Source organism: Lutzomyia longipalpis, chromosome 2 (assembly GCF_024334085.1).
Source record: "Lutzomyia longipalpis isolate SR_M1_2022 chromosome 2, ASM2433408v1".
Taxonomy (NCBI): domain Eukaryota; kingdom Metazoa; phylum Arthropoda; class Insecta; order Diptera; family Psychodidae; genus Lutzomyia; species Lutzomyia longipalpis.
In genome coordinates, this window is record NC_074708.1 from 36,465,221 (window position 1) to 36,478,942 (window position 13,722).

The 13,722-nt window shown below is 33.5% G+C and overlaps 1 protein-coding gene across 4 annotated transcripts in view; it reads left to right on the plus strand.

Moving 5' to 3' along the window:
- The window catches only part of LOC129790534 (inactive dipeptidyl peptidase 10), a 35,681-nt gene that overhangs the window by 6,132 nt on the left and 15,827 nt on the right, over positions 1-13,722 (plus strand). The window contains exons 2-5 of one of the 4 annotated variants that reach the window (XM_055828081.1): positions 4,853-5,035; positions 9,168-9,263; positions 9,367-9,576; positions 10,746-11,365. In XM_055828081.1, the coding sequence (XP_055684056.1) occupies positions 5,006-5,035; positions 9,168-9,263; positions 9,367-9,576; positions 10,746-11,365 (956 nt within the window). In that variant the 5' untranslated portion in view covers positions 4,853-5,005. The remainder of the gene's footprint in view (positions 1-4,852; positions 5,036-9,167; positions 9,264-9,366; positions 9,577-10,745; positions 11,366-13,722) is intronic. The other 3 variants (XM_055828082.1, XM_055828083.1, XM_055828084.1) reach the window with 3 other exon arrangements.

Here is a 13,722-nt window from a genome sequence, read left to right on the forward strand (position 1 = left end):
TTAAAATTGGTTATTCTACATTCCTGCTATGCTCCACATGCAATATTTGCTTTGAATGGTGGATGCATGAGGAATTTTAAGTGGTTCCCAAGGGGTGGTTTTGCATTGAGGAAGGGGTTGGTTTTTCCATTGAAGAAATTTCTCTGTTTAAGCTGCATTTGAACTCTCTGTGAAAATCGTCTTTGGATTTTTATTTATTCTGTAGAATTTTTCATAAAAATAAATATCTTTTTCTAAAAAAATTTAGAAGTAAAAAAATTCTTAACAAATTTTGAAATGCAAAAGAGTTCTTCTAAAGGTTTTCCCCTCCAAACAAGGAATTTTCCTAAATTAGCTAAAGCTCTCATCTAATTGAAATTCCTCTGTTTGGTCTTATTTTATGCAATCACGTGTTATCTGGGGCGTAAATAATAATTTCACGTGTATAATATTCTATGTATGAAGTATATTAAAATTCACGGAAACGTGTTCTAAATTAATTTACTTTAATTATCGCCAAATTTCTAACTATTTCAAGAGAAATTCAGTATACTGTCAATTGGGGCTGTAAAAGCAACTACGGGGTTAGAACGGAGTTAGTTTCGTTAAAAATCTCTGTTGATTCTTCTTAACACTTGGAGGATCGAGGTTCCTAACCTCAAAAGTTTGACTTTCATTTTCTCTCAAAGAAAATGTTTTTTCAAGTTTTCTTTCGACGATCTTGAAGTAATAGAACTTCCCTACACTGATGTAGAAATTATCACAATATTTTTAAGAGATTTTATTCTGTGACGATTTTGGTGTCAAATTGGCCACTTTGGCCAGTAAAATCCTCCAAAGGTTAAAAGCTCTATTTAAACGTATAATCTTTTATGAAATTTATTTTAGCGTTTTTTTATTTAAAAAATAAGCTTCTCAATAAGAAATATTCTCTTAAAGAATTTTTAAGCTACGCCTCTGTATGTAATTCAAATCACAAAATGATATTTAACCCCTTTACTTACTCATTCACCCCAATTTACGGTATAGTACATTCAAAAAGCATCTCTCCGCCATCAGGAAAAGGAGCAAGACGTGAAGTTCACAAAATGCATATTAAATTCCACTTAATGAGAACATGATTGATGAAGTTACGAGAATGCTGGATAAATATCCTCCGGGGTCGTTTTTTTATTCTGGGTTCTTTCTCGGCGGAAATAAATGAACGTCTGAAGTATGCTTCTGTGTGTGTCCCTTCTTGCTGGCCTCTTAGCGCAGTTCCATCTCCACCAAATGACTGGATAAAATGGGTTATCGATTGAAGAATTTATTCGAGAGATTTAATTTTTTAATTAAGCACCCAAGCAGATGGATTCTTTTTGCTTCTCTTCTCTTGCATTTTATCTTAAGAATGTCGAATGAAATATCTTCATCATTTCATAAATGATTTATTCACTTAAGAGAGAGATATTCCTTCTATTCAATCATTCGCCGAGGAGAATTAAAATGTAATTCTTGAGGATTTAAACATGGTTCAGAAGGAAGTGAGTTGAATGTACTTGCTCAAGTATATAAAGAAAGTTTTTGAGATAAAATTAAATTTAACGTATTGCCACATTGATGTATAACAACAGACTTTCCCACCACAAAGTAATTTATTTTGGCTGGAAAGAAGTGATTGAAGTAGAAAGTTTCCCAACTTTCTTCCTTGCAATCTTGGGCAAAATTTCTTCCAAAGAGAGTTTTCTAAAAGGAAAATGAAAAGAGGATAAAAAAAATCTTCGGCAAAGCTTTAAAGCTGCGATGAAAGTTTGGAAAAGAAGATGGAAGCATGTGCCAATTTTTGTCTTGACATCTCTGATGAAAATCACTCACCAGCTTCTTCTTTCCCTCCACTAATCCTCCCATCTCTCTGCCCCCCTCAAAGAAGTCCCACAAGTGATTTTAAGGAGGAGAAAGAGGTGGTAAAGTGATTTTTTACTCTCTGATGGAATTCCCGCCAAAAATATTTTTGGTTGAATTCAATTTGGTATGAGATTTCAGGTTTATTGGAGAAATAATTAAATTTTCCTCTCGTTTGACTTTCCTCCGCAATATTATGGATTTTTTGATGAAAATATCTTTCGACATTTTGTAGAAAATAATTTCAATAAAATGTGACAAGATAGAGTCGTGCTGGGGAGTCCTGAAGGGATTTACTTTATGCTTCTTGTTCGAGATTTTAGGGAAATGTTGAGTGGGAAGAAAGGGTTAGATTATCTTATTCTACTCTAGTTTCTGTTGAAGTATTTGAAGTGAATAAATTCCTGAGTTGTGTTGTCGATAAATAGAGAATTTGCGGCTATTTTAATCACTTTTCTGTTAAAGAAAATCATTAAATGAAGAAAAATTCTTAATTATTCTTAAAAGAAACATTTCTTAGCTGCTCCAGCTGAATGAAAGCTCCTTTCATTACTTTTTACAGAAATAGGCTTTATTGCTCTTTCAAAAGTTGTGGGGCGAAATGAATCATCGCAATTTTTGATCGATAATTGATAATTTTTCAAGTAATTTTAAATCAAAAGAAATTAAATTTCATCAAAATCTTAAAATCATTTATTAAAAAAATTACATTTTTTCCATAAACCACAAAATAATGTCGCCGCCAAAGGAGAACCATAAAATCCTTGAGTAAGCGGATATTTTTGTAATAAAAATTCATGAACAATTTTCTCAAAACCCCCGTTTAATGTTCTTTTTTTTCTCTTCAAAACCACCACATCAGCAAGAAAGGAAAGAAAACGTAATGAAAAATATTTCCAATTTACATAAAATATTTATTCTAATAAAATTGAAATTGCATTAAATCAGCCAAATATTTTTTCAGAAGAAGAACAAAAATTTCATCAGCGTGAATTTTTTCCCCACAGAAAAGTCCTGTAAGAAGTTCTCGAGAGAGAGCTTTTAAAGAAAGCTACCCCCACGTGTTTTTTTTGTACGTACCCTCGTGCGGAGGAAATTCATGAAATTATCTAATGGGGGAGAACTTTCGTAAATTCACTTGACAATTTCACACTTACACTGATTTATATTTCCTTACCATTCTGCGACTTCTTGTACAACGCGCCCACATTGGAATGCGAGGAGAAGTAAAAGAAAAACAGCAGAACATTAAGATTTTAATGTTTTCCACAATTCACTGAGAAATTCGTGCACATGGGGGTGGAAAGCTCCCCCGCGTCACATGGGGTGGATATGAAGTGGAAGATTGACAGAAGTATGACGAGGGAATTTCTTTTATTTCTCTCCTCGTGTCTTCACTCCTCCCTCCCAAAGACGGGGCTGCCTTACGGGGTTTGGGGTGAAGACTCTCAGCCCTCGTGCTCTCACAAAGTTTCCACGAAAATTCAAGCCGGGCAAGTTGTTTTGCCATGGTGAAAGAGGGTGAAGAAAAAAATTAGAGAGTGTATAAAAAACATCACAAACACTTCATCTCTCTCTCCACACAGCATGAATATTTTACCATCCTCGTCTATGCAAGATCAAATAGACAAGAAGTATATATCCACCCATGCGACGACGGAACTTCCACAGCGTGAGAGAATTTTTCCAGGTCAAGTGGAATCTTGAGAATTTTAATTGTACACCACACACTTCTAAATTCAACAAAATTTTCAACCCTTTGAGCAATTAGCGTGTTGCGCATTAGCAAAAGAGAAAATTTCTTTTCAATGAATTCCTCTTTTTTAAATTCATTCCTTGTTCACATTATTTGCAAATTATTTCTTTTTTATTTTGCTCAAATTGTTTGGTGAACAGATTTAAAAGTTCTTTGATGTTGTCGGGACAAATCATCTCAAGGGGGTGTGAAGAATAAATAATTCTTTGAATGATTTTAATTAATAAAATGAAGCACAAGTTCCGCAATGAAAACATTTTATTCTTAGGATTCTCATAATTATTTCCTGAAAAAAGAAGAGTGTTGTAGACCCCTCGGTTGGAGCCTTCTATGTGTAGAATTTATCGTTATGTATGTACATAAATTCCATATATGTGCAAACAACATATAAACTATTTTCATAAACTCAACACTAACTAGACACTAAAGCCATTCGAATGAGGGAGCGAACGATGAGGGTGGATCGTCAGGAAATAGAGCTGCATATCCTGGTGCAGAAAGATTAATTGCGTCATCTATAAATAAAAGAGGAAACACTCTCAATTCAATTTTATCTCAATATATTGGCATCCAATGCATTTTCCCCTCTAAACATTGCTCTCCATCGCAAACTGATAAAATTGCAAGACTGGGAGTCATAATTCATTGTCTCATGGTAGCTTTTATAACTTCCGGTAAAGATAAATATTGGAAGGTATTTTTCCCTTCTTTTTTTTGCAAGCAGAGATTTGTTTATTGATTGGAAAGAATCTGCGGTAAAAGAAAAATCAAACATTGAGGAATGTTGTAAATTTTTCTTTTATGAAAAGAATGAAAAAAAAAATGAAAATCAAACCGGACATATTCTTTTTGCTGCTCTGGCATTTCGTTATCATATAATATTTTATTATTGCCATTTTCTTCCTGCCACCAACAAGTGCCTTCAACTTCATGGTTCGCGACAGCACCACGAGTGCCTTTCAAGTACTCGAGAAAGTGTGGGTAGATTTTCCTCGTTTTTTGTTGGAGAGACCATTAAATTCTCAATAAATAAACTCCTCACTGTATATTCCAACTTTATGCTGAAGAAAGAAAAGGAATGTGATTTAGATTTCAGGGATGATTTATACTTTGCACCCCTAAATTGAATCATTTTTCCACTCCTTACCATATCTTTTTTATTTTCTCTTACATCTCTCTCTGCATTTTCTCAGTGAATTTTTCTTATCAAAAAAAACTTCTTTCTTGCACATAAAGCTTTAGAAAACTCTGAAGTTCAGGAGACCGGGTTGGTTTTGCTTAAGAACAAAAAAAAAAACTTAGAAGTAAAATCGATTAACATTTAAGGAGAGAGAAGAAACGGAAGAGGGTGATAGAGGCAAGAGGGTGAGGGAGAAAAAGGGCGGGAAAATGCCTGATCCAGACAGTTACGATGATGAGGTAAATTTTTCCATTCGTTTCTCGACATTTTTTTTACTCTCTTTTGCAACAAACAAAAACTAAATATATGAGCATTAAAAAAAACTTAGAAACTTTCCCTTGAAAATTGAAAATTTCAGCACTCGTAGTTCTTGGATTGCAAGTCGTTCATTCTTTTTTTCCTTATAAATCTTTCTTTTTTTACAATTTTATTTTATTGAGAGGAAAAATATTGGAAAAGTAAAATAAATTGAATTTTTCTACAGGGTCTATACGAAGGGAAAATTTGCAATCAACTATATTGTTGAAAAGTTTAAGGAAAGATTAAAGCTTCTGGTTTTGAGTTTTTTAAAAGAAAATCCTTATGGTCCTTAAAAGGTTAAAAGGAAAATTCGCGTTTTTCGTCACCTATCGACGATTCACTTTAATTTAAAGAATAAAAGAATAATAATTTATTAAAAAAATATTAGAAAAATAATTAATTTTGTAAACTATTAAAAAATTAATTATAAACCTACGTATTACATTTCCAACTAACTTCAAGTTAGTACGGAAAATTCGTATTAAAGCCAAATGAAATTTAATCATCCCCGTTGCCTAAAGGGTAAATCATTATATCCTTTTGGAAGATAAAATGAAAATATATGTTGTGTTGCGGTGTTAAATTATTCAGCAATTAATTTAAATTAATAGCTATAATGTGGGTGTCAGAGTTGATTGCAATTTCCACGAATGACCCTGTGCTGGCAGGAACTTTCTTTCTTGTGCGATTTTTATTCCTTTTTTACCATCTAGATGTGCGTTTATCTAAATCAGAAGACATTTGACTTGTGTTCTTCCTCCTTAGAAGTGATTTTTGTGTTTTGTGCTTTACTTGATTTACATCTTTCTTGTTTTTTTTGTTCCTTTTAGCGCAAGAAAAATGGAAAAGAGAAAAAAATCCCTAAAAACAGGGGCTTTTGCTGAAAATATCTCTGTTCTCAAATTTCTTTTTGTATTTATATTTTCTTTATATTTCCGCGCGGTTAAAGGAGCAAAACCAATTGGAAATCTGAATGGGGAAATTCTTCGTCCTTTCTTTGGAAGTGAACGGAAAAACAATTTGATTTATCATTTCTGTGTGTATTTTACATTCCTTTATGTTCTTATTTTTTAAAGCATCAATTAGTGGAGTGCAACATACAAGAAAGTAAAAATTATTAATAAAAAATAGTTTGAATCATTTTCTCTATAATTTAGTCACATTTAGTATGGGGTTTGTAGTTTAAAATAAAAGTAGCCAATTAGACACAGAGAGAGCACAAGAGAGTGTGATAGCTTATAGATAAGAAAAGTCATTAAAATATATATATTTGAACACATTTTCACATCGCTCTCATTTGTCATATCTCTTGCTGCACACATTTTATCGCCTAAAAGTAAGAATTCAGCAAAGAATGGGACTTTTCTTCTGCAATAAATCCTTCGCGGAACTTTTCCCATTAATTTTCGCCTTAATTGAATTTCCTAGTGTCACACACACACGGAATTATATCTCCACCATCGTATATTGATTTAAGAAACTTCTCTCTCAAAAAACCCATTGAAGGGAATTGCGGGGGTGTGTAATTGAGTTCTACAATTGCGCCAACTTTTGAAGCTTTCTCACTTAGAAAATTTTCCACTCAAATGGCTTAAAAATCCATTGATAACCCGTCTATTTTTTTTTAAAAAGCTCCTGCACCAATCCAATCACCCCCTTAAATTGTCTGTGAAGATTTATTTATTGATGCGATCGATTGTGGGGGTGCCTGTCGCAAAGGCATCATTTTGAGAGGGTGCCTCTCATGCATTTAAAACACTTTCCCCAATGATACTTTCACCACACTGGGAGGCAATTAATAACCCAAAAGACTTTAGGCAGCCGCCTCTCGGCATGTGACTTTAAACACTGCCGCAAGGAGCTTTTGAAAGCTATTAAGCTAAAGTGAGAATCCTAAATTATTCATCATACACAATGTAGCTAAACTTTCGAGTCTTTTTGGGTGCAAAATTCCATCATGAAAAGCTAATTTTCAGTTTGAAGTGAAGACTTTATCTATTTACATTTAAATTATCTCTATTTCCTTCAAAGTTAAGGGTACTCTAGAGGGGCTAAATCCAAGCTTAAATCGATTCTTTTTAGATTTTTCTTAAGAAGAATTTTTTCTTTGATTTAGGAAAAGATTTAATTGCAAAAGAATTTAATTTAGCAAATGTTCCGCCTAATAAAGGAGTCTATTCACAATTATTCATGAAAATAATGCTACAAAGACAGCACAACAAAATTATATTCAGCCAACCAAGGGCAAAATGCCATCAAATTCATGCTCAATCACATGAAATAAGAAACCCCTGAGTGAGAACATTCCACACTGCTGTAATCTTAAGATAAACCTGAATTGGAAAATAAATGTTTCTGTTGATTCTCTTCATTTTTCCGCTGACACCGCAATGTCCGTGACGACTGAAAATGGAGACAGTGCGAGAGAAATTACAATAAAACAACTTCCTCCATCAACGCGCAAGAGAATTTATTGGAATGTTTAAAAAAAAACCTCGTAGACGATGTTTTTCCGAATCTTTTGTACATAAGAAAAATTTATATATGTACATCATCTTCTCAATTTGGACTGTTGAAAAAACATCCCCCCTGTTCTCCCTCATAACATTTATATATAGCAAATATTCTACTTGCATGGCTTATCATTTTTAACATAAAAAGAAATTCTTCTCTCGACTTTTTTGTCTATCACAAGTAGATTTGAGAGTATTTTAGTGGGGAAAAAAGTTGAAACTTTAAACATCCTTTTGTGCCCTCATGGGGCAGATGTTTCATTTTGGAACATTTTCTGTACAGATAGTGAGGAAAAAAACAATTCAATTTGGTGCAAATGTTCACAGAGGACATCTCAGGAGAGACACCAAACCCCCTTCCCGATTTTCCCACCCATTCAAAAGCTTCCAAATGCAACTTGGAGCTTTTGCCACGAGTGGGGGTGAGCAATTTGGGCGATTTATTGTGCACAATGTTGAGTGGAGCCATCATGTGGTTTTAAAAAAATATACCCCAAACGTGGCAAAGTTTTGTGGCCAGAATTTCTATTTATTTCTTGTTTTGTATTCTGTTGGATTTAATTTAATTTGTTTATTTTTTTGAAAGTGTTTGAGATTGGAATAATGGAGGAATTAATTAGGGATTTTTTTTCTATAAACTGGAAGACAATGAAATTATGAGAATTAATTATTTATTTCACTGCAAAGATGATGAAGAAATAATATTTTTTATTTTCTTTTTATTATTATCCAATTAAATATTTTATTACTCTAATTTTTAATCAAGATATGCTAAGGATCATTTTGAAAGTTTCGTAAGTTCTAACATGAAAAATTATCTATAAAATCCAATTCTCATCCAAAGTTCTTGAAATTTCGCGTTAGATATTCTGAAAATCTTCCTTTAACCGAATTTATTCGATTTTTGTTAAAATAAAAATTTTTAATGCTATTTTCAAGCGCTCAAAATCAATAAAGAAAATTTTCCGATTTGCTGGATTAACTCATTTTCTGAATATTAAAAAAAAACAACTTTTCTAATAAAATTTTACTTCTTCCTAAATTAGTCCATTTAGGCACTAACAAAGCTCCCAAAAAACAATGAATTTTGTGCCAATTTTGCCACTTTCACACCCTCAATTTTCAACATTTTGCTCACCCCCAAATAATGATCGTTTTTGGTTCATTGCCAGACATTATGAATAAAAAAATGTATATCCAGTTGAAGTGGACATTCAATTGGGATAACCATACGAAATGTCCCCTACATCTCTATGTGCATTACTCCATAATTTATCTACCCATATGTGCGAGAAAATCACTTTTCATTGCAATTTTTGGTCTCTCATGTAAATATTTTCTTATCTCGAGCATTTCTTCAAAATTCATGTAGCATTTTGTGCACAGAGTTTATCTTAGAAAATTTAATTCAGTATACCCAAAGCCCCAAGCCTCATGGTCCTTTCCTCTCCGATCCCACACATCCCGTCCCGAAAAGTCAGCAAACAATGAGAACGTGTGATTCAGTATTAATGAGCTTTTCTCACCTCCTTCGTGGGGGTTTGGGCTGCATGCATAGCTCGTGTCGGCAAACCAGAATCAACGAAACTGGCGTGGAATTCTCATTGCTCTCCTTGTGATTATAATCGTCCTGGCGCTAATTGTCACCTCTGTGGTAAGTTTGTGGGGCACCTCAACCCTCCCAAAAAGGGAAGGGCAGGACATGACCCTGATGATGCGGTCAAAATGACTTCCGTATGCCCCTTTAACACTTTCAGGTCCTTCTCACACCACCCGATGAGGGTCCACGCGTCAAAGGGGAGCGCATAAAATTGCAGGACATCGTCAATGGGGAGTACAATGCGCTGAAGGTTAATGGGGACTGGGTGGGTCCCGATGAGTTCCTCTATGAGAATCAATGGGGCGAAATAAGTTTGCTCAATGTGGCTAATCTCTCAACCAAGACACTCATGTCCAACACAACATTTGTAAGTTTATTTTGCATATTTTTGAAAATGTAATTTTCCCATTTTTTAATTTAATTTAAATCGAAGAAAGATCGAGAATAAAATAGGATTACTTCCAAAATTAGAGCTTTCCTTAAGCCATGCTTAGCTCAGCTTTGAAGTATAAATTTCCAAATGAGAAAGCATGAGAAAGAGCTTTTGCAAAATTTTGTGCGTATAAGCTCACAAAATAATTTGATAATTTGTTAATAATGTTGATGGCAAATTGTTTCTTAATTTGTAAAGCTTGAGAGGATTTTCTATTCTCTTGGAATTTTCCATTGAAATGAGAAAATTTTTACAACAAAACATGAATGAAAATATTAATATTTTAATTATTATAGTTACCTACCTTTTCCATTAATTATAATATAAATGAAGGACCCAAAAAGACATAAAATCTCTTTATATAGGTTCTCTTTGATATTATATAATAGTAACAGACGATAATTAACAAATTCAACACTATTTTCAAACAAGTAGTGTAAACAACCCCCTTTTATAGTCTCAATGGGTTTATTTATTTTATGGATTTTATATATGGGCGGAAGAGGAAACGTATTGCAGCCTTGATATACAAACACAATGATTTATTAACAAAGATAAACAAGATGATTTTTCGATAAACATTTTTATTTATTCTCTTGGCGTATTGCCTAACACAAATTGCTTTTAATGTTTATTCATAAGTATACTAAAAAAAAAATGAAAAAGCTGCAATAAAACTTGGCAATGAAATAAAATAAAAAGCTCAGAAAGCTTTTAAAAGGAAAAAAAAAGAAAATTAATAAATAAATTTATTCAGACTTATTTTTAGAAGGAATTTAAATTCAATCGTTGAGTTTGAAGAGGTCATAATGCTTTATGAATTTTTTTCCATTTAAAAAATCGAATTAAATTGATTAATAGCCCGATTAATTTATCGATTAGATTTTAATTAAAAACTCTAGATAATATTTTTCTCTAATAAGACTTTCATAGTATTTTTTTTAATCAAAAATCAAATAAAATTAAAATTAAGATTAAAATCTTTTGCCGTTAGAACAAATCTTTCTTCCATTCAACTCCGTCTTTCATTCTAATTCCGTCCTATCGTAAAGGAAATAAAAAACTTAACAGAAACTCCCCCTTTTTTGAAATGTTCTTAATAGAAAGCACTGAGTCCTGTTAAGTTTTCCGTATCACGGGACCGGAAGTACCTCCTTCTGGCGCACAATGTGCAAAAGCTCTTCCGACACAGCTTCCTTGCACAGTACAGCGTCTTCGACATTTCCACGAGTGAAACATTCCAATTGTCCCCGCATCCGGATGACCCACAGTGGCCATACCTGCTGCACGCGCAATTCACCCCCAACAGCAATAGCATTGTGATGGTGTACAAGTACGACATCTACTTCCGCACCAGCCCACGTTCACCGCAGTCGTACCGTGTCACGAAGACTGGGGTGCCGGGTGTGATACACAACGGTGTGGCGGATTGGCTGTATGAGGAGGAGGTGCTGGGGACAAGTGCCTCGATTGCACTGTCCAACGATGGGCACCTCATGCTCTATGCCACATTCAATGATACTCTCGTCAGTGAGCAGCATTTCTCCTGGTACGGCGTCACGAATTCGCTGGGCAGCGAGAATCTCTACCCGGAAGTCCGATCGATCAGATACCCAAAGCCAGGTACCATAAATCCCACCGTTACGCTCAACATTGCGGACCTGGCTAACCCAAAGAACATCCGAATCCGGGCACTAACACCACCCATCGTTCTGGCCAATGAGTGAGTAAAGAAGAAAAACTTATTAAAATTAATTTTTTAATATGTTTCCTTTAAAGTTGGAAGTGGGGCTCACGGGGTGCGTGATTAAGAGGTCCTTTTTTAATATTGAAAGGGTATTAATTTTTCGATTGGTTTTTCTTGAGGGGTTAAAGACAAGAAGGGGGTTTCAACTCATTTACGTTCAGGTCATTTGATGAATATTTAACCCTTTTGCGTTTAGAATAAAATATTAAAGAATGAAGGAAATTTTCAAGATGCTTTTAATATCTTAAACATAAAGTAAGTGCATTAAAGCTTTTTAACAAAAGTTAATATATTATTAGAAATTCAAGAATATAGAATCTTTTAAGCTGGAGTCACTGTATAACTAAATTGTCCTTAAAGAGTTAATAAAGAATTTCTTTGAAAATATTTATCTTCTCTAAAAAAGATTTTAAGGTTCAGTAGGTCAAATAAGAACTTTGAAAAACCTCTGAAAATTATTTTCCTTAATAAAAAAAAATTGTAAAATAACTTGCGAGAAAGCTGCAAAGTCAAAGATTTCCCATGAAACTTCCACCTTAAATTTTTCTTTAACAAGTTGAAGGATAAAGGAAATTATCTTTCTCTACAATTTCTCTATCTTTTTGCACTGATGAAAAAAAATCCCAAAATTCGTTAAAGCTAAAAAAAATTGATTAAATTGCATTTCTCAATTTGTTTTTCATTTGCAATATTTGTAATTGGATTGAGTTTTTTTGTCAATTAAATTCTCCTCTCTTGATTCCACATATTCTCAATTTATTTTATTTGCATTCCAAACCTATTTTTTAATCCAATAAACCTACTTTTTATAATTAAAAATTAAAGTTAATTAAGAGAAAATTTTATTAGATATTATGAGTGATAAAATTGTTCTATTGCAGAAGCTTGAAGAGTTTTTATTTATTAAAAACATTTCTATTGGAATCAATAGATTTTTATGCTTGAATGGGAAAGGAAAAAAAAGAAAGAGGAATTGAATGGTCTGTCTGGTCGTGAATTGTGTTTGTTTTTCCGCATTTTTGCCATGAAAATTTATTGCAAATTCAGCAAAAAGTACTTTTGGCCGCGTTTTGAGAGCTACATACATACCTGTGTGTGTTTATGACGGTTTATATAAATTCTCCCACCCTGTGAAGTCAAAAACATGACTACAATTGTTCTAAAGATAATAATTTATAGATGGGATTGGGAAATGTTTTGAGTCCCACACACATAGTTTCAGTTTTGGAGGGTTGGTTAACATTGGGATGCTTCGAATTATTTAGGTCAATGATAGCATAAGCAATATAATTTATCGAATGCTGCAAATTCCATCCGTTTTTTGCTCTTTGTTTTAACTTCAAATTAATTGTAAAGTTGAGAAAAAAATCAACACAAAAATAGAATTAAATTCTTTTAGTTTAAAATTAGTTTCACAATTTTCCGTATAGAAGAAAGTTTGGCTAACTTTTTTGGTGGGGCAAGATGGGGAATTTTGCTGCAATCAATTAATCAGCAATGTGTCAATGTTCATGAAAGCTCTATCACCCCCCTTGTGAAAATTTCCGCCTTTTCGAGAGTTTCGTCGATAGTTTGTTGGAAAAGCTCTATACTTTACTATCTTCTTTCACCCGCACCACCCAATCAATTTTGTTGAACCCAAATTGGTCCACACCCCCCCCCCCCCAGCTTTTGGGGGAGAGAACAAAGACTTTTTGGTGCTTTTGGGGAGGAAACTTTTGACCATAACCCCTTGAAAATGCTAATTAAGATAAATTTTCAACTGAAAACCACCCTGTAGAAGAAATTCTTCCTTCTTAAGCTCCCTAATGAACCTTTGAGGATATTTTCTCCCACATTTATTCCCCCCGAGAATGGACATTCACTTCACATTTAAGAGAAAGCTCTCCAAAAGCTCCCCGCAGGATGAGGTTTCCACACACAGAAAATACTTCCTCTTTGGGGAATTTTCAAGGAATGTGCAATGGCTGCAGTGAGGCGATACTCGAGCAAGAGAAAGCAGAAAAAAAAGAGCTAGACAAGCAATAAGAATTTCATTCTTTTTTCCAACGAATAACATTCTTCAAATGGCATAAAAGTTTGACTTGTAGTTTTCCCGTGAAAATATCTCGTTTAAGAAAATCATTTAAAGGCACTTTTAATGCCACGAGGAAAAGTTTATTTGTAATAAAAAAAAATCATTTTTAAGCACTTTTCCAGCATCATTGAGAAATATAAAATTCCTTCTTCCAATAATAAAATAAACTCCAAAACACAAGACTATAAAATTTAAGGAGATTCTGGAGGAAGAGGAGAGTATCGTGCCAAGAATTTCACCACAACTAATTCACAAT